The sequence below is a fragment of the Anser anser genome, assembly GCF_964211835.1.
Source record: "Anser anser genome assembly, chromosome: 7".
In the NCBI taxonomy this organism is placed as follows: domain Eukaryota; kingdom Metazoa; phylum Chordata; class Aves; order Anseriformes; family Anatidae; genus Anser; species Anser anser.
Genome location: NC_139727.1, coordinates 18,810,056 through 18,833,431, shown reverse-complemented (window position 1 = coordinate 18,833,431; position 23,376 = coordinate 18,810,056). Strand labels below are relative to the sequence as shown.

At 40.9% G+C, this 23,376-nt stretch overlaps 1 protein-coding gene and 1 long non-coding RNA gene across 31 annotated transcripts in view; one reads left to right on the top strand and one right to left on the bottom strand.

Annotated features, from left to right (window-relative positions):
* PCDH15 (protocadherin related 15) overlaps nt 1-23,376 on the bottom strand; it is a 535,558-nt gene that overhangs the window by 151,492 nt on the left and 360,690 nt on the right. For all 30 annotated transcript variants that reach the window (XM_083844291.1, XM_083844317.1, XM_083844318.1 and 27 more), the window contains 4 exons: nt 21,578-21,771; nt 15,966-16,098; nt 10,224-10,303; nt 3,974-4,067 (listed from right to left, as the gene is read on the bottom strand). In XM_083844291.1, coding sequence (XP_083700417.1) covers nt 3,974-4,067; nt 10,224-10,303; nt 15,966-16,098; nt 21,578-21,771 — 501 coding nt within the window. The remainder of the gene's footprint in view (nt 1-3,973; nt 4,068-10,223; nt 10,304-15,965; nt 16,099-21,577; nt 21,772-23,376) is intronic.
* LOC310902573 lies at nt 711-8,405 on the top strand. The gene is made up of 2 exons (XR_014586790.1): nt 711-2,993; nt 5,571-8,405. It is a non-coding gene; the product is annotated as an uncharacterized lncRNA (long non-coding RNA).

Here is a 23,376-nt window from a genome sequence, read left to right as displayed (position 1 = left end):
TTGCCTTGCATAGAAAAAACATGCAGATTTAATTGGCTGAGTTGTCCTGTTTCATCTATTTGTTAAACAAGGTGAGGGATTTTTACATCCTCATTTGTGATAATGACCTGGCAAAAAGCAAACCCAGCCAACTCCTTACCCTTCTGTTTTGTGTAGTGTCACTAGAATATTCGTATGCAGGAGAATTTACGTCAGCTTGCCAAGTGAGCCATACTGCAGGACAATTTTTAGAACAGATGTGCACCACCACCAGCAGAAAGAGTATCATAACAAGAGGAAACGGGTACAGCTAGGTGAGAGAAAGTCTTGAAGACCCCAAACCAAGCAGCAGAAAAGGGAACACACACAAGCTAGACAGTGTGACCACGTTACACTGTGAGAACAATTAACAGACACGTGCCGATATAAAACTAGTTAAAAAAACATATGAGGAAGGAAATCAGATAAAGAGATCTTTTTCAGTGTTATTATTGTAACAACAACATAACTATCCATCAAGAATATTCAGTACCAAAGAGCCAAGTGAGCTGCTGGTGTTTTGCTCATCCTTCTGCTTGTCAGGTGATTGTTGTACTAGTTCAGAACTTCTACACTTACTGAGAAATGATGAGCTTTATCCTTGTGCTGAGAAACCATTAATACCTTTCTCTGGGTTCTAATTATTTGATTTCCTTGTGGGACTTCTCTTGGTATTTTCTCTAAAAAAGAAAAAAAGCACTAAAAAAAAATATTGAAATTTTCATAGTTACAACTGCTTTTCAGAATGCTACTGTTCATATTGCCACACCCATAGGAGCTCTAGCCCTGCCTTCACTGGACTAGATGATGCATGAAGAATAAAAGGAGAGTTCGTTCCTTGAACACCATGGCCACTACTCGCTTCAGCCTCACCAGGCTTAAGTAGCAATGACTTTGCTGCAACACATAGCTGACCCCGCATCAGCACAGTTCAGATAGAACAGTAATGAAGCCTTCCAGTTCCTTTTACAGAATCTTGTAACAGTTTGGGTTGGAAGGGACCTCAAAGACCATCTGGTTCCTGCCCCCAGCCATGGGCAGGGACACCACCCACTAGATCAGGTTTCCCAGGGCCTCATCCAGCCTGGTCCTGAACACTTCCAGGGATGGGGCCTCCACAGCTTCTCTGGGCAGCCTGTTCAGTGCCTCATCTCCCTGAGTGAAGAATTTCCTCCTGACCTCTAATCTAAATTTCCCCTCTATCAGCTTAAAACCATTCCCCCTTGTCCTGTCATTATCTGCCCAAGCAAAAAGTTGCTCTCCATCTTTTTTATGAGCCTAATCTTTTTTTTATATATTTCTGGTGGTTTTTACATGGTTGAGCCTCAAAAGCCGTATCTCGCCTTACATACACCTATTTTATGTTAAGCAGCAAGCCATGATTAACTGCAGTTCTGTTAAAAATACCAACTGTTCTTCTCTGAGTGTTAAGACAGGTCAGATGTCCAGTTAAGTTCCAAGACAGAGGTAATTAATCTCTAGATGAAAGGAGAAGGAAAATATTTTCAGTAGCCTTTCTATGCCCTAGATAGTATTTCAGCAGTGTAGCACAGTGCAAAACCAAAAGCAAATCTTTTATTTAAATACTCAGATTTCACAACTGGAAGTTTGAGTTGAAAGCAAGTGATCTCACAGCTATGAAGAATGGAGAATAGTTCAGAAGTAATAAAAATACAAATATTAAGATAAATTACTGAAGAGAGCTGTAGCCAGATTTTTAATGGTAAAAAAAGGGCAGGTTCTGTTACAGTAATTCCATAGTGCCATGGAAGTGTGTAAAGGATCTAAAACTTTACAAACACTTAGAGGAAAAAAATCTGAATAAATATTGAGCAAGAAGGCAAGTGCCTTCTTGCTGAAGAAGCTAAAATGGGGAGAAAAAGCATACCACAGACATCATACACAATATTTTCCTTCTGCAGCAGTAAAGACTGGGTGAGTAAGGGTCCAAAACACAAAGCTTTCATGATATGTCCTTAAACTGCCGTTCTTAAAGCTGAACACTGGCTTCTGAAGTAGCCCAGATAATGTGGATATATTATTTTACATCTGGCCTTACAAAGAGTAATTTTAAGGTCAGATAATTAGAAACTTCTCCTCCATTTATGCTATCATACCATGGCATGGAGTCCAGAGCAGAATGGGTGCACTCCCATTTATCTTGCACACCCTAACTACAGTACATTCCCTCTGTTTGGACTGCTGCAGGCTTTTAGAAAATGTGATTCCATTGCCTCTGCTTGATAAGGAAATACTTTAAAAAATCACTGTTTGTTTGTTTTTAATATGGAAACTGAAAATCACAATTTTATTGTGCTAGACAACTGTGAGCAACTGTGTATTCATTTGACTATGGCAGGTCACTAAGTGCATGATCAGTGCAAAAACAGAAGACAGTAGGTGAACTTCACAATAAAGAAGTTCTGTGGTATTTTTGTTTGTTTTAAAGAGAATTAACAGCCATTTTTCCAGATTTTCCAGAAAGCTTAAAAAATCTGAAGCTGGTGTAGTGGGTTTACATGGCAAGGTTTTGGTAGCAGGGGGCCATAGGGGTGGCTTCTGTGAGAAGAATCTAGAAGCTGCCCCATGTTTGGTAAGGGCCCCACTGCTGACCAGATCCGAGCCAATAAGCGATGTTGTTTTGCGCCTCTGTGAGAGCATATTTAAGACAGGGGAAAAAAAAAACGCTGCGCCACACAGCAGCTGGGAGAGTGAGAGGAGTGGGGAACAGCCTTGCAGGCTCCAAGGTCAGAGAAGAAGGAGCGGGAGAGGTGCTCCAGGCGCCGGAGCAGAAGTCCCCTGCGGCCTGTGGTGAGGGACCATGGTGAAGCAGGCTGTCCCCCTGCAGCCCATGGAGTACCACGGTGGAGCAGGAGGACCTGCACCGACGGAGGCTGCGGCCTGTGGAAGACCCCTGCCGCAGCAGATTCCGGGCCGGACCTGTAGGCCGTGGAGAGGAGCCCACGCAGGAGCAGGTGAGCTGGCAGGAGCTGCTGCCCGTGGGGGATCCAGGTTGGAGCAGTTCGCTCCTGAGGGATGGACCCCGTGGTACGGACCCGTATCTGAAGCAGTTCTTGAAGAGCTGCTGCCTGTGGGCAGCCCACGCTGGATCAGTTCGGGAAGGACGGCATCCCGTGGGAGGGACCCCACGGCACAGGGGACGAGAGTGACCGAGAAGGAGCAGCGGAGAAGCAGCGTTATAGACTGACCATAACCCCCATTCCCCTGTTCTCCTGCGCTGCTTGGGGGGAGGAGGTGGAAGAGGGTGGACGGGGGGGAAGGTGCTTTTGGTTTCTTTCCTTTGTTTCTCGTTTCTCTAGCTTGTTAGTAATAGGCAATAAATCTTACTATCTCGCTATGCTGAGTCTGTTTTGCCCGTCATGATAATTAGTGTGCGATCTCCCTGTCCTTATCTCAACTCTTGAGCCCTTTTCATCATATTTTCTCCCCGTTCCTCTTTGAGGAAGGGGAGTGAGAGAGCGGTTGTGGTGGAGCTCAGCCGCCTACCCGAGTAAAACCACCACAGCTGGGCAGTGCTTTCATTTGTAAATTCTGAAAAAACGGTCAATGCAGGTAAAGTACAAATCTACAGGATAGCTGCCCACATAACTCATCTTCAAAAAGGGTAGGAAGGAAGACTGGATATTTAATAGCAAGTAGAAGAAACAGTAAGGGGATGCACATATCTGAATAATGCTAAACTTTGACTGCATTGGTTCTTGTTACAGATTAACAAAAATGCAGAAGTAGCAGCCAAATCATTTTCTTTCAGGACCAAGGAACGTAGCAATACACAGCAGTTTGCTACACAAACCCTCTTAGATAAAGGAAAATTGTTGCAGATTAGATATATATTTGCTCAAATCCATATAAAAGATATACAATTGGACCATTTCAAAGTACCCAGCTACATGTCATAACAGCCTATTTTCTTAAACTTTCAGAGGAAACTCACCCCATCTGGTCTGCCATCCGAGGCTGTAACAATCAGAATATAGCGATCAGTGCTTTCTCTGTCCAAGGGCTTTCCTAAGGCTAGCAGTCCAGAACTAGTGATAAAACAAAAACACAAAATGTTATCACAACAACAGGTTTAAAATTTCCAAGAGCACTTTTGTTCCACTACTTTGCATTACACGAATATTTCCCTTCGAGCAAGTTAATAAGCTTTTAGGCTTTGTTATTACTGAAAGCACGTTTTCTATAGGTACGAACTAATAAAAATGATAAGCCAGTTTCTAATACTTTCCACTTCAGTACACGTATAATTCGGGATTAAAATAACAACTTAGTGCTATACAGGATTATACAAAAGACAGTCCTACACAGGACTCTCATTTGTTAGAAAGCTGCTGTGCTATAATAAATGAGAAGAGAGAATCACAAGCAGTCTATTAATCACAGAGGAGTCCTGATAGCCCTGACAGGATTACAGCACTAAACTTTGGGAATACGACGTGGATGGTCTTCAGTATGAACCTCCTTAGAGTTTTACAGGGAAATACTCCTTACTTGCACGTTGCATTACTGCAGTGAAAGTGCTACAGTGAGCTAGTGGCCTTTCAGTACAAGCACAGATACACCATGTTGCATAATAAAAATAATAGTAAAAAATTAATATAGACATTAATGTTGTAGAGACCAACATGTAACAAATGTAACCAACAAATAACCATGATATTGTGACAATTGCTGTTCATATAAGAAGAGAAAGTGAATGAAAAGCTATTTGGAAGCCATGTGTACAAAGAATAAAATAAACAGAATGAATTAAAGTACTGTTTTGTTAGTGTTGCAAATTCAGACGAATAAAACAACTTGGATTTCATCTCTAGGATTATCTGATTTCCTCATGCAGGAGTCTGAAAGCCGCCTGGAGGTGTGCTGTAGCAAGATCTGAACAAGATTGTTGTGTTGTGGACACATAATGATCCTAGGGAACATTAGAAACGTATTGCTGAGTAGATAGGCCTGCAAGCTAACCTCAGCTCAACTTAACTGGCACAACTGATCCTTCTGTGACCAGTGCTCAGTGCTTGTCATTGCCTAGTTTTGGGCCTCACCAGAACGTTGCCAATTAGCTGAACGTACATCTCCGTTGCTACCCAATTCACAGTCTGTTTGACAAATATGTACCAACACACAGGGATCCAGGATGGTATTTGTCCTTGTGTTACAGGGATAAGTAGCTTCTCCCATGGAACTCCAGCAAACATGTCGTGGGCAGCACGACACATTTGCAGAACAGTGTAACACGTGGTTTTGCTGTGACAAACCACAGGGGCTGGGATGTTGGTATGCAGTGACTTTCCTCATTATTAATGTGTGTACCAGACACAAGCATTTGTTGGCCCTAAGTGCAAGTTTTACTGGTTGAGTTTGGTTAATGTTCATAACCTAACAACCTAAGCAGATACTTAAAAAAAAAAAAAGTTTTATTAAACCAACAAAATAAAGCCAAACCCAAACCAAACAGAAAAGATGAAGATAACCTATAACCTATGAATGAAAAAAGATGAAGATAACCTATGTTGTTTTTTTTTCCATTTTAGATCATAAATTTCTGCAAAGTTTCTGCTGTGACTTCTTACTCTCAGAGAAGACTTTAAACTGGTTCCACACCAACTTTTTCCAACATTGTTTTCAGCAAAGACAGATACCAGCACTTACAGACAAGCTGTTATTGCAAGCTTTTTTTTTTTTTCTTCAAATAAATACTGCAGGAACAGGGGAAACAGTCAGTGGGTGAAGGGATGCAAGACACGGACTCCTTATGGCTCTTGAACAGGAGACCTTTATTGCCATTTTTCACCACTACATATACTTTCCCTGTAGCCCCATGTGCTGTCCATGCGCCCGAATCTGTCATACAATTGGTTAGAGATCCTCAGACGTGCCTTGAGCCAGCCAGCAATTGGCCACTGCCCAAAGTTCATCTTTAACACTGTGGCCAATTTACTTTATCTCCACCTTGCTCAAGTTTTTGGTTCTACCGCTGTTATCTCTGTTATCTATCCTCATTATCTCTAACTCAGGGATGTGTGAAACAGCACAAAGCTCCCTGTGAATTCCTTTCCCACAAGTGGGAGCAGAACCATTCCCCAGGGTCAACAGGTTGGCAGGTAAAACACTATCCAAGCCCAGGAATCAAACAAAAGAAAATTCAGGGGATGCTACACTGGATCCCACTCTGGATCCCACTCATTGCTATACAATTAAAATATTATGTAGCTTCCTCAAAAAAAAAAAAATCCAACTTAATTGTACCTAAATTACTTTCTGGAGGTTGGCAGAAGCCAACAGGAAACATGAATATTGTGTGTAATCTTGTAACCTAGTACATGTGAAGCTGCCACTGCCTGTCCCAAGCCAAGCACATTGTGCCAAGCAGCAGCAGAGGCCTCAGGACCTGTCATGCTTCTTTGCATGCCCTTGCCTTGGCCTGCCTGAGGTTGGTTTTTGCTTTAAACAGCAATTACCTAACAAACAGGGAATTGCTACCGATGTTGTTAGCTTTTGCTTCATTTTCTACAGCTGTGTGGTGAAACGCCTATTTTGTGGAGATGGAGCTACCTAGGGAGTGGTACAGGCACGGCCTCTGGAGCGGTACAAGCGCAGGCACCAGACAACATGAGCAGCCCTGGGCTACAAACAGCTCACCTGTGGCCAACTACCGATGAACAACCTCAGGAGCTGCACAAAATCAGTGAAGGGTCACAATTGGAAAAAGAAAAAAAAAAAAAAAGGACAAAGAGAACAATAAACAAATATCCAAATACGTAAAACACGCTTCATATGCTAAGTTCAGATGTAAGCCAGACTTCCTAACAGATGGGAGGAAAAAAAGAAGTGCAGTATAGAGCATGTTAACAAACATAAAAATTACCCCAAAATGAGTCCTAGAGAAAGGAGGAAGAAACCACCAGGATCATCCATCCTCTTCCCTCCCAGGGCAGGCCTTCAGATGCTGAACACTCAGCACAGGCCTTGCTCCAGAAGGAAACTATTGCCCTGAGGACCCAGAGGGGCAGTGGCAGGGTATGTGTAACACCAGAGAAACGGTCGGATTCTAGAAAAAGTCTGCATATGCACTTATGTATGTTTTTATATATAATTATAGGAATATATGTATTTATGTAGCTATAAATCATCAAACACATATAATGTACATTATACATGTGTACTATATATCTGACTATATATGGTTAAAATTACATTTAATATATTTCATATTTATATATGTACATATTTATACATATGTATATATGCAATCTTAGCTGCTTGCCTTAGCATCATAATAATTGGGCTACTAGTAATTGCCTGATTAGACTATGAAGACCTTAATTAGAGTAACAGTAAATTCTTGGCTTTGCATTCACAGAGTGCTCCTCCTACCCATAAGGTAATGAGTGTAACAAACTGATGGGATTTCCAGCAATCTATCCTGTAATTTCTCTGTGACAAATTAATAACACCACATATCTCATCTTGTTTCCACAGTCTCATGTACTGTTTTCTGCTAGGGAATATTCAGCTGGGCTTAATTCATTATTGTTATATCACTAAATACCATTTAAGTTTTAACCTAAAATTTTCATCATTTATAAATAGCAGAAGTTGAAGTAGTAGTGATGTTACTAAGGGAATTGTTAACTTCCTTCGTGGGCCATAGGAACATTGAATGTATTATTCATGCTACACCTATCTCTGTGTTTTAACAATCCTCTTATTTCCAGGTGTTACGCAAATCCATTAGCTATCATAATAAATCTATCACATTTCAGCATTTCATCAAAAACACTGTCATAAAATATGAACAGAAGAAATTTTTAGGAAAGTAACAGTGAATAAAACATGAATCACTAATATGGTAAAATAATAATCTACAAAAAATCAAAGGTGAACCAAGAATAAAATATTGACAGCAAATACTGCTTTACTAACACACCTATAACTAAGGTCAGTTTATATAATTCATACAAACTCCTGTGTGGTAATCAAAGATTTGGATGACTTGCATTCATTTAATATCCCAGCTTTATATTACCATTTCCTCTGGTATGGAACATAAGGCACCGAATTACAACAGATTGTACTAAGGTTGCACTACCAAAGAAAAAAAGAACTAAGCCATCTCACATTCCTCCAACTGAGTTCTAGATAAAAGAGATCTAGTAAATAGATGCAAACCTGTCAATATTCACTAGCCATGCTGCCAGTTAGGGAACTATACAGCAATTAACTGAAATGTTAATGACACAAAAAAATAAGCCAGATGAGAAAAAAGAAGAGGAGATAGGTATGTTCGTGGTCTCTGCTTTGGCCTTGAAGTATCTAAAAATGCATCACATTTTGTGTAAAATAAATTCCTGCAGGAATCACAGTAACTATGCTTTGTTTAATGGTAATCCTACTTTAATATCCCATCCAGACATTTCAGCGTCTAGAAAAAAAACATGTGAATGACTGAAGAAAGCTTTGAACAAACATTTTGCAGGAAAAGACATGCAAGGATAACAGAAAGGAGAAAACACTTCAAGGAGCTCTCTCTTTTTTTAATCAAGAAGCAACAGATTAAAAAGATGAACAAACTGCTGACTGAGTTCGTGCTGAAACCCTTAATGTGCTCTGATGCTCAGACACGTATGGGGGGTGTATGAGGCTGGAGGCTTGAGGGGGTCAGGCCTCAGGGGCTGACATATGCAACACTGCCCATGGACACACAGAAGTGTGCCGTGTCTGTAGCCTTCAGAGAGTGCATCGGTGTCTTCTTGCTGCTCTCAGACTGAACTTACAGCTGTGAATTCACATGCCACCTTCATCATCTTGGCTTCTGGCTATCTCCGCACTGCTTACACCCAAAGCTAGACAACACAGGAGCTGCCTAGAGCCCGATATCTAGAGTACCCTCAAAGTAACGGCCTTGGCAGGCCACCCAAAGATGGCCAGAACTTGTGTTTTTAGGTCACACTGCTACAGAGAACTATCAGCATTCTGATGGTGCAAAGCAAACAGCGCTGTGGTAAGCACAAACTATACAAAACAGCTCACTGAGCAACCACCTCTTGGAGCATCTCTCATGCAGCCAGGTGCACTCCTCTTCAATCAACTTCTGAAGGTCACAGCATATGACCAATCAAGTTTCTCTGTGTTAAGCAGAGGATGACCAGGGCATTGCTAGTGCAGAAACACAGCTAGTGCTACAGAGCCCCGCCGTGCCGGAGCACTCCCTCTGTGTAGATGAACAAGGTACACCTTCCCTGGCCTGCACTGAAAACTCCAGCCCTAAGCAATAAATAAAACCAGCAGCCCAACATCATTTCCTGCTCTTACCACCTTGGTGAAACAGCCTTCTCTCAAAGATGTTCATTTTCTTGTCTGACAAGTCTTTATTATTACAGGGCCTATCAATATCCGTGGCTAACGGCATCAGCATCTCTTGGTGTCTTCAAGGCTTTTTTCACATTGTTTCACAAGTGATTTGATTCTCCACATATGGGAGATGCAGCAGTATCTTAAGCAGTAACTTAGAGCTTATTCAGAATATACGAACCTGAACAATCTCTCCCTCACACCAAATTAGGACAGTTTTTGCAATTATACCATAAGCAAGCAAGTCCCGGGTTAGTTTTGCCCCATCATCTACCACGGGACATCACCAGCCTCCCTTCTTCCTGCAACTAAAAAAGATACTCTGGAGTGTAAATAGCAGCTGCTCGGGTAAAATAAAGGAGGAGGTAGGACACAGACAGACCTACATGGTGCTTTTAGTTCACTAACATACCCTCTCTTCCTAACTCTAAGTTGGTATTCAATTTAAGGAAAAGAGGTTTTAAAACAATGATCAAAAGACTTTCCGCTACAGACTAAAATGCTTGAAGGCAGGAATCAAAAGCAAAAATTGTCCCCATCATTAGTCAAGAGCTGCCAAGTAGAAAGGTTTTTAATTAATCCCTGGTCACTCTTTTAAATAGAATATTTCCACCTCTGTGGGCTTTACCTACTAAAGTATTTAAAATAAATAAATAGTCCCCTGTGAAAAATTATAGAGTGCAGTAGCATTCCCAGAGCTCTCATTAATGTCAGAGAGCTAATCTAAGGAAAAGCTGAATACGTCTGATTACAAGTCTTTTCTTTTGCTCTCAGCCCACATACTCATGTGATTGAAAAGTTACAAGTCTATTTTCTAAGGGTTTTCTACTTACCTTTGAGAGAGATTAAAAACTTGTTGAGGATCTCCATTCTGAATGAGGTATCTTATAGGGTCACCCTCTCTATCAAAAGCCTTTAAGAAAAAAAAAAAGAGGATAAAAAGAAGTTAGAAAGTTTTTATTCTTCCTTTCAATCTCTAACCTGCAAAATTAACCCGTGAGCTTCCATTAAAGTTATCTACAGGAAAGAAGCTAATCTCTCTCTTTCTAAGGCAACATGGATAATTAGAGATGAGCTACTTAAGATAAATCTGTAGCACATCAAATTCTTATCCTACAGAGAAATGACAGTATCCTAAATACAGACTTTCATATCACTACTACACATGAACACACAGCAATGCATTATAAAAATGAGGCTTTATTCAGTTACTTTTTATTTTTGTGACAAAACAGGCTGATGAGACTGATCTTATCATTTATTTTGTTCTCATTTCTTATCCGGTTTCTTCTTTCTGTTAACTTATCAGAATCCAATCCCAAGCCTTTTCACTGATGCTCCACTAAGCAGGGTAGTCCTATCAGTATTCACCCTCCACCATAATTTGCTTTTGGACGGATGGAAATTAGGATGAGAATTTAGAAAAGAGCTATTAACAGCATCAAAGCTGTTATATTCCATCTACTAGATGGCAAAATAGCTTTGCAGAAGTTGAGTAAACTACTTCTGAAGATAAGCTTCAGCTAATCTATTTCCAAAAATGGCCATAAATATGCCATGTAATGGTTATAATTTTTGTCATGTTTACGTACACCTTTTTCCCTAAAAGACTATCAGGTGATTGTCAGAGAAAACACTGTTTACTGAACTATCTCACAGTTACAAACATTCAGCATTCAAAATCCAAAGTGATTAAGCATGTTATTGCAGAAAAAAAAAATACATAAAAGTACTGCTATGAGAACTGCAAGAAGGTCAAACAAGTTCAAAGAAGGGCAGATAGGAGACAAGTCAAAATGAAAAAGAAGGTAAGGAGAGGAAGCATTTTTGTGTTTTCCATCTCTCAACAACCATCCTCCTTCTTATCTAATTTTCTGTAGGCATTTGTTGTAGACCACAGTCAAGGACTCTGTATCTTTGGGCTAACCATCTGAAAATTAAAATCAGTCCTCACCCAACCTCCCACCACAACATGAAGAAAGAAGCATGGACTGCCAGTGCACAGGCAGGACAGTGAATCTAGTAAAATACCAACTTGTGTCATCCAAATAGAAGCATACAGAAACCACTGGCTAAATTAGATGAAATGTAAAGAAAACACAACTATATGGGGACAGCGTCAGAAACAGTTGATGAAAAACTGTAACAGGAAGAGAAAAGAATGCAAAGGATAGTAAGAAACATTTAAGTTAGAGGAAATCTGAGGAGCAGGGAACCCTGCCGCAGAATAAAAGCAGGTCAAAGCACTAACACTCTGCATTTCAGCTGCAATCAAGCAGGTAACAAAACTGTGGCAACAAAGGGGTAAAACCCCAAATTAGAATAGGGGAAGAACAAGGCAGAGAGTATGTAGATGAATAGAGCTTCTTTAAATCATCTGCTGAAATTACAGGCTGACGAAATTCATCCTAGTGTATAAAAACATGGGCTGAAGTAATCTCAAAGCCATTAACTGCCTTTTTTTTTTTTTTTTTTTTGAAAACTCACAGAGGACACACATGCTGAAGGACAAACACGAAGTACATCTTTCACAGAGGAAAGAGCCAGGAAATCACATGCTAGACAGGTAGAACTCAATTCCCATAAAACCACAAATAATCAAATTATTTGCAGGTACCTGAGATGACAATATGGAGATGGATAACAGCAAAGCTAATTTCTCAAGAACAAAATATGTCAAAGCAATCTAACTTTCTTCTACAGCCAGACAACAGGTCTTGTAAACAGGGTAAAAGCTGTGGATGTAATAATGCATCTGAGCCATAGTGAGGCATTTCACACTGCTTTATGCGATGTTTTCACCATCAAGTTCAGTAAACATGGTTTCTACATGGAAGATGGGATTAAGCTGGAATTAACCTGATCATAAAACTAAGGTCAGATGGCACCAGGTAGCATTTAGTAATGTATGGAGCTCTGTAAAGGCATGCCCACTTGTTCCAATACCGATCAATCTTTCCATTAACAACATCAGCGACAGAACAGAGAACTAGTTTATAAAATCCACGGATGACACCGAGTGACAGGAGGTGCCAGCACGTTAGAGGGTGTGAGCAGAATTCAGGTGACCTTACACTGAAGAGATGAAGGACAGGATTTTACTCAGGAAAGACAAGGGAAAAACTGTTAGCCAACAGTATGAAACTGCACAAATAGCAGATGCAAAAAACCCAACGAGGCAGCACCTCTGAGGACAACAGCAGAACCTGAATCACTGAAACCATGCTGCTGCTTCTGTCTTTAGCGATCCTTTCTGTACATTCCTAAAGCTGTATGCTCCTGATCTTACTTCCAGGGGATCCTGCCCGCACTTCACACATAAGGGTCTCTCAGAGGGTTGTTCATGGTCTATGCTCATTCCTAGGAAGGCTGGAGTTGCTCAGAAAGCCATAAACAAAAGACTGGTTCTAGACCTTTTACTTTTCTCTGTATGTCCAGAGGAAATGTACTTTTCAATTACTGTATTTTAAAAATCATGGGGAAAAGTTTATCACTCTTTTTAAAAAACTTCTGTTCTCTATAAAGCAAATTACAGCAAGTTATGTACATAACAAAAAGATTAAAAACCCGCAAATCAGAAAAAAAGCAACCTATACCTACTGTTTCCAGATCAATTGCATACAGTGACTTCATACACAGCACACAAAGATTTCACATCACTTCCTTGCACCATCCCTAAGCCACAATAATGGTCCTATTTTTGGTTTGTGGACTCCCAGAAAAAAATTAGATTTGCATATTTTAATTAATAATGGCTGGCAAAGCACAAAGCAATAAATGCCTCCCAGGCATGCAATAAACTCTGAGTTTTATTTACAAATTAATACAGTGCGTTAATATTGCATTATTTAATCTCAACTGCTGTTAATTAAAGCATCAATCACAACCAACTGGGTACATTATAAAATAAATAACAGTATAAGAAATAATTTTAACCTTCCTTCATCAGCATTAAAAACATTTAGCAGAAAAGGAGAAAATCTTTTTTTTCTTTTTAAACACGTACTTTAAAGCCTTATATGCAAAACTAAAACATCAGCATTCACATTGTTATTGACACTGATGTCTGTAGCTCTTTGGATCTGCTAGCTCAGGAACATTTATGTAACTTACTTAATATCTCCCTGCTTTTGTAATCCTCATGCTGTATGCAAACACTAAGAAAATAGTGCTAAAAGATGGTAATAAAAACAAAATTTGTTGACCCTAGCACACCAAACAAAACATACCTTAAGTCCAAGACACTCAGTATATCAATAAGACTACTCATGAAAGTAAAATTTACATGACATTATATGTAAAATGTGTGGGAGCTGGTAATATTCCGTATTTTGAGGCACTAGCTTAAACTACTGTTCAAATTCCACAAACACACAAGATGACTGATAGATAACTTTGCCTGGAAAAGACAGCACAAGATTCCATAACCTTAAATACTCAGTTTATGAATGTTTAAAATGTCCTGGACAGTTTTACACAGGGAATTAAGAAGGAGAAAGACAGAAATATACTCCACACAATAAAAGTCCTTTAATACAGACGAGCATATTAATGCAGAATGAGGAAGCTGAACTAGCTCTATAAAGCCACCGCGTCTACATTTCCCATCCAGGACCATCAGCTCTACAAGAGAAACAGTCTTTCACTAATCCCGAAGAGAGAAAGCCGCACATATTAGTCATCTAACAATTGAATACTTTATGTAAACAAAAATTGTATAACTGAACTCAAGTTATTCATACCACATTGGTAATTTAAGATAAATCTACACTGCAGTCATGATAATTAGAAGACAACATTTTCTGTGTGTTTTCAAAGCTCATAAAACTGCTTTAACTGCTGTATTTCACTCTTTCCCAAACACGGTAATTGGTCTTTTCTGGGCATTTTGGGCATGTAACAAGAGAACAGCCACTGCTCTATCACTGAAATGCTCCCCAGAACCCTGGCAGGGGGCAGAGCAGCTGGCACAACCAGTTTGCATACCCGGCTTGGCCCTCTTACTTATATACTTAGAAAAGGATCATTTGAAAAGGAAAACACTATCTAGGTAAAAATGTTATGATTTTAGTGATACATTTATTCCAACAACACAGTTTGCTTTCTAACCACATTTAAGTCACACAGAATCCTGAAACACTAAAACCTGCCTAATAGCTTGTCTGCCTTTGGGCATATATTCTAGTACCTGTCACGTAAACACAAGCATTTCTGTTTATCAGTGTGTTCCTGACTCCCATTTTTCTGCAGTGTTTTCAAAATCAAGCACCTCCCCACCAGCGAGGAAGGCTCCTGAGCAGCATGGATCTTCACTTCCGAACTCACTGCAGGCATTAAAGATGTGCCAGCAGTTAATTTTCAGCACTGAGCTAAATGAACCATCGTCCCTCAGTGCAGGTGACGATATCAGTTTAACCATCCATAATAATCTTAATCTTCCACCAGTTTTTCAGCAAGCTGACCTGCATCAGTGACTCAAGGTTTATTTATTTCAAACCCTTTGGCTTCAATCATTTGTTTTCCATGTATTTATTGAATGTGCAAAACACACAGAGACACAGTCCTCAGCTGATATGAGCTGACCTAATGTTCATCAGACTTACGTTACCTTAAAGCAGATAAAGACTACTGCTCTGTATGGCTTCTGTTAGCTCACGTATCTCCAGTCTTCCTTTGAGCAGCTTTATATGAAGTCTGAATAATGCTGCAGTGTTTACAGGAAAGACAGAGAAAGCCATGCTCAGGAGAGCATGCTGTACTGAGTTTATTGCTTTAGACTTGAGGCTGTAATTATTTCATAATATTAACTTCCTGATCCCAAAAACACATTGAAAGAATTGTAATATACCTATTTTGCACAGCTGGCTTTCAAGACAGATTGACAGAACACAAAGCAGCAAAAACTTAGGGAAAAGCAAATAAGTGAGGAGAAAGCTGATAATTAACTACGCAGCGCCACGTGGAGAAACAGCGTGGGTCTGCAAAGCATGTTACTCCAGCATTATTTATAAACAATACTGTATTAGTGTGTTTTCACTGCTTCCACCTGCAGAGCTATTTTGGGTGGTCATTCAGTTCAGGGACCTCTGCAGAACCAGGCAATGAAATCTGCTTTCTGTTAGCCTAGAACAGCAGTTGTTGTTACATGCACTAAGGGGAGCGAGTTCTTCAAAAATGCCAGGCTGAAGAAGTCAGAGTGCCAAAAATCTTTCTGAAATTCAATGGGAATGAAGTGCAGAGATCCCTAAGTTCCTCTGATTTGCTGGCAAACTTACATAGAGAGATTTTAACGTAAGAAAAATATAGGCTTTTTAAGTTTTAAGCTATTCATGAAATCCTTTCATATACCTCAGTCCCCTATGCAGCCCATAGTACCTTTTAGCACATCCTACACAAACAAAGAACTTTCAGAAATCCAAATAATTTTCCTTCATGCTACATGTAAAGGGGTTATTTATTACAAATAAACATACTTCCCAGAAACTGTTCTGCCCGCAATATGCGAGGACTCGATTCTGCGTGGCCTGGACACAAACAGCAGGAAGGTGGTAAAGGCTTACAGGGAAGCATCGTACCTGCAGGTTTAACAAAACTGCTCCAATTCTCATGGCCTCACTGACTTCAAGGCTGTACATCAGCTGGGGAAAGCGGGGAGGGCTCTGGTTGTTGGGCGGGAGGACCTCGATGTAAACAGTAGTAATAGAGCTCCTGAAATGAGACAAAAAATGGAAGTCAAAATCAATAAATCAACAACCAGAAGGCAACCAACAGAGTCTGTTTTATTCACTGTGTGTTTCGTAAGACTAATAATCTCCCTTTGCTCCTTTAAAAGCTTCAGGATGTACTTTCCATTCCACATCAAAAGTAAACCAGGCTGCAATATTAACCGAAGAAAAGCTAAATAATGTCTTTAAAAAGAAGCCCAAGTGTTATTTTAAAAACAAAACTATAAAATACTGCAGCACACACCACATAAAAAGAAGCCTCATAATCCTCTGGTGACACTGTGTCCTCTAGAGGAGGGTGAGGCATTCTGTGGTGGTAGCTCCTCCTGCTATGCACAGCATCCACCCCTGGAGCATCCCTGCTGTTGTACAGTTTGCTACCTTTCTTTGGAAGAGGGGGAAGTGAAATCATCCCTGAAGATAATGCTGGGAGAAGACTGATGTACGCAACTCTAAATGGCCGCATCAGTACGGTGGTTCACACCGACAAACCCAAGTTCGCCTCAGGAGGGTGAGCCACGGCAACACAGGAGGCTTCAAAAGCCACCTCGGAGACCTGGCAAAAACTCTGACTGCTCCGAGCCACTGACCCAAACGTAACACAAAAAGCAAATTGAAAGCTCTTCTGGGAGTGCTTACACCCACTGCAGACCCCGTGAAACCATTCTACAGACACGCTTGATATTCAACTGCTCTGAATTTAGAAAGGAAGCCAGAAATCCCCCAGAAGTTGAGAGGAAGATTTAGGGTTTGTCCTAAAGGGAACTTTCTCTTGCATCCTTGCTCAGTAATCCCATCTGCCTTCTCTCCTGAATGTTACCACAGCTCCACTTCCCAAGGCACTCCCCCAGGAAAGCAAGTGCTATGCTGCAGGTGTGACTTACTCTGCATAAGCCATTAGGCAGAGTGGGTAAATCCTGCAGCCCTAGAGCTTCAGAAAGAAACCATTCAGGACTAATGAAGGTGTTCCTCATTTTCAGGGGGGAAAAAAAACACACTAGGTGAACATGCAGCAAGCTCGAGGGCTCTGATAACAAACCACGAATGCCTCTGTGGGTGACTGCGCCGCAGCGATCCCCAGGGGCACGTCCAGAGGCACAGCCTGGGTCCTGTGCGTGCCCTCGGCAGGCAGCTGTACGGGGAATGAACTCGTCCCATGGCTCAGCACCAGCTCAGAGCGAGCACCGAGCAGTGCTTTGCTGCTGCCTGTTCACACAGCTGAGCCACAGGCTGCTCCTCTGGGTGTGCTGCCATGTCCACATCCAGCCCTCAGGTCCTCAACCCGGACTGTCGAGGAGCGGGAGTGATAGCACGGCTGGGTGGGCATCTAGCAGAGGGACAAGGTCAGCCCGCCACCTGTACCTTAACTATAGAGACAGGCTGCACTCTGATGAGCCTTCAAGCTCAAACTGGACCACCACCAGCCATGTCCACCGGTGCCCAAAAACCCTGCCTTCTGTTAGTTGGCCACAACCCCGAGCTTCTCGGGGACAGCGATGCAGCAGACGCAGCCCAGCAACAGCCAAGTCGCTCCGGAGCATGTGCCACATTCAGGTCCCTCTACAAGTGCAGGGGATGAGAAATCTTACTGCTTTGGACATAACAGCCAGGTCCTTATTTGATTTAATTACACTTTAAACAAGTACATGACTTCCACTGAAATGCATCAGGCAGTAACAGAGCTTTACCATCCACCATCCCACGCAGGATTTAAGAAGCTGAATTTGCAGATGTCTGTCTCATGGGATATAAACAAACCCAGCATATCCAGGGCAAGATGGACACTTAAAACTACAGCAGACTACTCAGTGTACATTTTTTCTTATAAACAGTCACTTTCTAAAATTTCCTGCCTTCTTGTCTGCTTTAAAATACTCCATCATATCCCACTAATGTTTCTGAATCTATGTTCCACACTTAAATCATTGGAATAAAATAATACCATCACCAAATGATCGAAAACAGACACAATAAACGAGCAGACAAAATATCACTGGAGAACCCAGACTGTGTATTTTCTTGAGATAGCTCTTGACTGTGTTTGATATACACATCCAAATAGTTGAGTTTTAGTGTGCATTTTTCTTCCACTGCTGGATATTTAATAAAAAAATGTTGTTCTTTATCATTTTTTCCTGATCCTGCTACATTGCAATAATGCCCAAGATGATTCATTGTCTATCAGGCTCTTTAAAAAATGCTTTCTGTTTACAACAGTAAACAAATTTTCTTCAAATCTTTAAGATAAGATCACTAAAGTAAAATACTAGCAGACTGCAAACAAAAAGCACTACAGTATTAAATGGCTTTTTTTCATTTTCAATCAATTATTGATTAGTGCTCTGCAATGTTACCCATTCCTTTTCTGTGTTATATGAAGCCTTTTTAAGCAGTTCACAAAATCTACATTGTTATGGGAAAGGAAAGGAGACAGCGCTGAGCCTTCCAACAACTGCAGTGGATGTTTTAACACTGCAAGAACAGGGGAAACATGCTGAAAACAGAACAGAGCTCAGAAGTGAAAAATGCTCACACAGATGCACAATACAGCTTTTATGCTACTCCAGCTAAATGGTAATACAAAGAAAGCACAGCCAACAAGTCACTGAGATTGTGTCACTGAATCTGCTTTAGCTTCTGCATGCTTCCTACATACAATTGCATTGTATACTGTATAATGAATATACCCGTATATGTGGACCAACTGATCTTTGGCCACACCATCTCTGCATATGCAAGGCAAAGAGAAATTGCCCTTTTCCACTGGACATTTCAATAATCTCATGATCAAATAGTTCTAGACTGTACTTGATCTGGCGGATCACTGTTATCACTAACTGAAGATTCCACTGAATTCCAAAGATTTTGAGGAAGATGGTGAAAAGGCTAAGGTCTGAACAAAAGTTGTTTGATTTTACAAATGCTTTTCCTGGTTTCTCAACAATAGATACCAGTAATCACTATATGCTTAACTATAACTTTAGTTTCAAAAAGCTAAATTGCATCTTTAAACTTTTACACTTTGAATATATTTACAGTACTTAAGTGTACTTAAATATACTTCAAATTGAATTAGTGACACCTGCTATAGACGGAAATTTTAATAATACTATACATAATATCTTGTTTTATGCACAGTTACCTGCCAAGAATTTAATGTGTCATGCAAGAGCTACACAGAATTCATTTCAATTTAAATTTGTGCTCACGGAGGACACAGAACTACTGCTCTTGAGCCAGCTTTCACTGTTTGGCTTTGCTTTGTGCAGAAGCAAAGGGATAGTTGAAATGACTAGAGTTAACCTGGAATGTCCTGCAGCAAAATGCAGATTTGGGGGGAAAAAAAAAATTGATATTTGAAATTAAATCAAAATCCTCATTTTATTTATTTATTTATCTTACAGGGCACCCGTCTTCCTGCCAGCAAAAACATAAAAGGTGCCTAGACCTAGCCCATTCCTAGAGGTCGCAGCTGCCGGTCACTGCCTCCACCGCGCAGCAGCAGGGCACCTAACACAACGTGATGGCTTTGCAGATGAAGCTGCAACTATTTCCTACAACCCCAACCGCGAGATTCTAAGCACATCACAGCCAGAAGGAAGGAACTAAAATTTAAGAGATGCAAAAGGACAGCTTTAAAGACCTCTGAGCTCACGAGCTCTTCCTGGCTCTTCTTTGTGTAAAATCAGAGGAGGCTGCCTCAAGCCCTCCAGCTCACATCTGGTTTTCCAGCCTTACATAAAAACAACAGCAGGAAGGAAGCAAAACCTTTTTATCCAAATGTACCTTACCAAACAACAGTTCTCTGCATAGTTTCTTCTGTCATGCCACCTTCACACTTGGGAAATCTCCAGTGCTTCCCCCCATGATTTTTTAACCTTCACAGATACAGAGAAAAGAGCCCTGGGCCCTGCAAACACCTGAGCAGCCCTGTGCATGGCAGCTATAGGAGTGCTGCTTGGGTGGAGTGGTCTGTGGAACACCCCCTCTAAAAGCTATGGAACAAATTGTGTGTTGTAATTCCCTAAAATGAGAGACAAGCAGAAGCAGTATTAAATGAGAGGTTTTCCACTTTTGAAGATTATTACATTAAAGACATTTTAAGAGGGTGAAGCACAGCCTCACAACATATATCATCAGAAGTATGTATTTTAGGACTACAAAAAAAATTCCCCAACAAAAAGGAGCTGATAGCAATCAGCATTGTATTATAGCAGCAGCTACCACTGCTGGCTAGGCATGCTGCTGCCTTCTGAAGCGGCATTATTGACTTTGGTCTGCCACTTTAGTACTGTTAGTACTACACAACCACAACTGCATAATCATCCACAATCTTCTCTTCAGCACTGCTAACAGCCCACTATCAGCTACCCTAAGAGATGGCATATCAAGAAAGCAAGCAACAGAGAGAAAGGAAGAGAAAAATTCAGTCAGAAAACCGTGCTACCAGATGTTAGTGTTATGAAGAGTCAGAATACTTCAGTGATTGGAAACATAACTGTAAAATATCTGCAGAACAGAATGAGATGCTTTCTTGAATAATATTGACAGAAGCACCAGGTCCTGAAGAAAAAACGATACACAAAAGTGAACTTTTATGTTGACTTTCCTTTTTACATCTCTCATTTGAGGAGGAGAAAAGTCTGTGGGAGATTAAAATGATGGAGACTACAGTTCCTCTCTATCACTCTCTTTGGACAACAAGGTTTACACATTATCGATACACTACACCAAACAGAGAACCAGAGCCACTTTTATGCACCTCCCTGCACCCTTGTGAAATGATACCACCTGTGCACTATCGCCACCTGCAAAATACAAACTCAAAAGAAGCAGGTAAGTGGGACTTGATACCTTTGGCTTTTGGAACACGAGAGCATCCTATTGTGTCCACAGTAAACCTACAGACTGCTTTCATCTATCGGCTGGTGGAGAACAGGAATAATTCTGCCAGTCAGAATTACGGTCTCAGCAGGGGTACCGCTCACCATGGCACAGCTTTCTAGGCACCTCCACAGTACGCTAAGTCTGGGTGCCCTTACACACCCTATGCCTGGACAGGTCTCCAACTCAGCAACCAGACTGTTCCTGATACTTCTTTTTGCATCGCATCTCACTTCTTTCTTCCTTACATCCCTTCACTTCAATTTCTTATAACAAATGTGCATGCACAACTACAGCATAACATTTGAACTTTATTAAAAAAAACAAAAAACAAAAAAAACATTACTAGCAAATGAAATAATGAAACCTGTGTACTACATGAAGAATACAAGGAACAAAAAGTGAAAGCATTAAACTGATTTCTAATATGACACTTGTCCAAAATGAGACCCTTAGACACCAAACAGAACACATTGAATCTTATTCCAGTTCCAAGTTACAGACATAAGGGTGTGCTCACACTAATTACGCACTGCTAAGCACTGATTAAAAATTAGTTTCATTATAAGATGTATTACCTTCTCTGCGCAGGAGGAGCACTATCAGATGCTTTGACAGTGAGAGCATAGGATCGCCCCACTGACAGTACAACTCCTGGAGCAATGGTGATAAGGCCTGTTCGGTCATTGATGATGAAGTCTCCCTGATCCCCAGCCAAAATTTCATACACTATCTGTCCATTGGGTCCCTCGTCCGCATCTACAGCAGTGAGCTGCAATTCAAAACCAGAACGTCAGCATGCACGATTCAGTGTTGTATTTTAATAGTTTGTTTTTGTTTTTTAATAAGGCAACTTGTTGGGGTAGAAGAAGCAAAGACGAGAGAAAACTTGAACACCCGTAACATATGCTGTGATTTCTAATTACAGTACAAGAAGGATATAGTTTAAGTAAAGGATAATAGGTGGAAGAACATCATGGAGCACAGAAAAACTGCCTACCTAAGACTGCAAGAAAGTTATTTTAAGATATGAATTAAGAAAACTAATTGAGACCAAGTTTACTTTCTGTAGAGTGGAATTCATAACACTTCTTTTTAAAGGGGGGGGGAGGGGTTACTTATTGTGTTGAAAATCTAACAAGAGGATCGCATTTTATTACTGAAACTTCCCATCCCTCTCTACACTCTTCAAGGTGGCAGCCCTGTTACTGCCAGGAAGTCTAATATCCAGGTTTTGCATTTCGAGCCCCCACTGGGTGGAATTGGAGAACAACGTTAATGTTACTCCTGGGTGCACGCACCACAGAGGGAGCCAAGCAGAAGGGAATTGGCATTTGTTCCATATGGACACAACCTGGCACCTCATACACATGCAAGGCCCCTCTCCCAGGGCACCACCAATCTGAAAGGCTCTGCTTATAAGGGGCTACCTCAGAGCTGGGTGACAAATGCAATTTAGCATGTACTTCCACTTTGCTGCCTTGACACCATCTCTCTGCTGGGCCTGTACTTACTCTCACATGAAGCATTTCTGCTATAGAATTGTACAATTTTGACTCTCAGGATGAGAAAATTCTAAGGCCCAATGTTTTAGACACAAATTATAACGATGAGCATGCATTTATTACCAGTGAAATGAGGAGGTTTGTATCTTGCCCTTGGGAAATGCAACAGGTTTATCCCACTTCCATAGCACGCAACGTGAAAAACATTTACACACACACACAGCCAGAAAAAAACATCTCTGTATTCCTATTTGTTTGCTTCTAGACAAGTGTCAAGTACCAACAACTCTTACTACCATGTCACAAAGCAAATATATCTAGCAATCAGATTTCAAATTAGACCTCTGCCGTAATGTAGTCAGAAATATGCATCCACACCTCAGTCATGCCAGTTGACAGCCCCATCTCTAAGCTTAGCCCTTTCACCTCCTCTCCTCTTCCTTTCCTAAGGAGTAAATACAATTTATTCTATGTACGACATAATCACACAATAAACTGCACGCATTGCCCATCAGTTGAGTCTTATTACACAGCTCAGCATTGCAACTTAATTAGTGTCTTTAGAAAACAAAAGGGAGCACCAGCCTTCTGTTAAATTTAGGGTTGAATCTCCAAAGTCAATGCCAAACTATGCCAGAACTTCTGGACTTTCTAAGGTGAGCATCTGCTTCCCATAGGTGTCAGCTTGTTGACAGACACGCTGGTTTCCCAGGTGGCTCTTCATTACCCTGGAAAGCGCAGGGGATGACATAAAGCCACACGACCAGTTCTTGGACCCTGAAGGAGGCCACAGAAGGTGGTGGCAGCACTGCCCGTGCACCCAGCTGGCCCAGCTACCAACAGCAGCGAGTGGAAATGACAGGGAATGACAG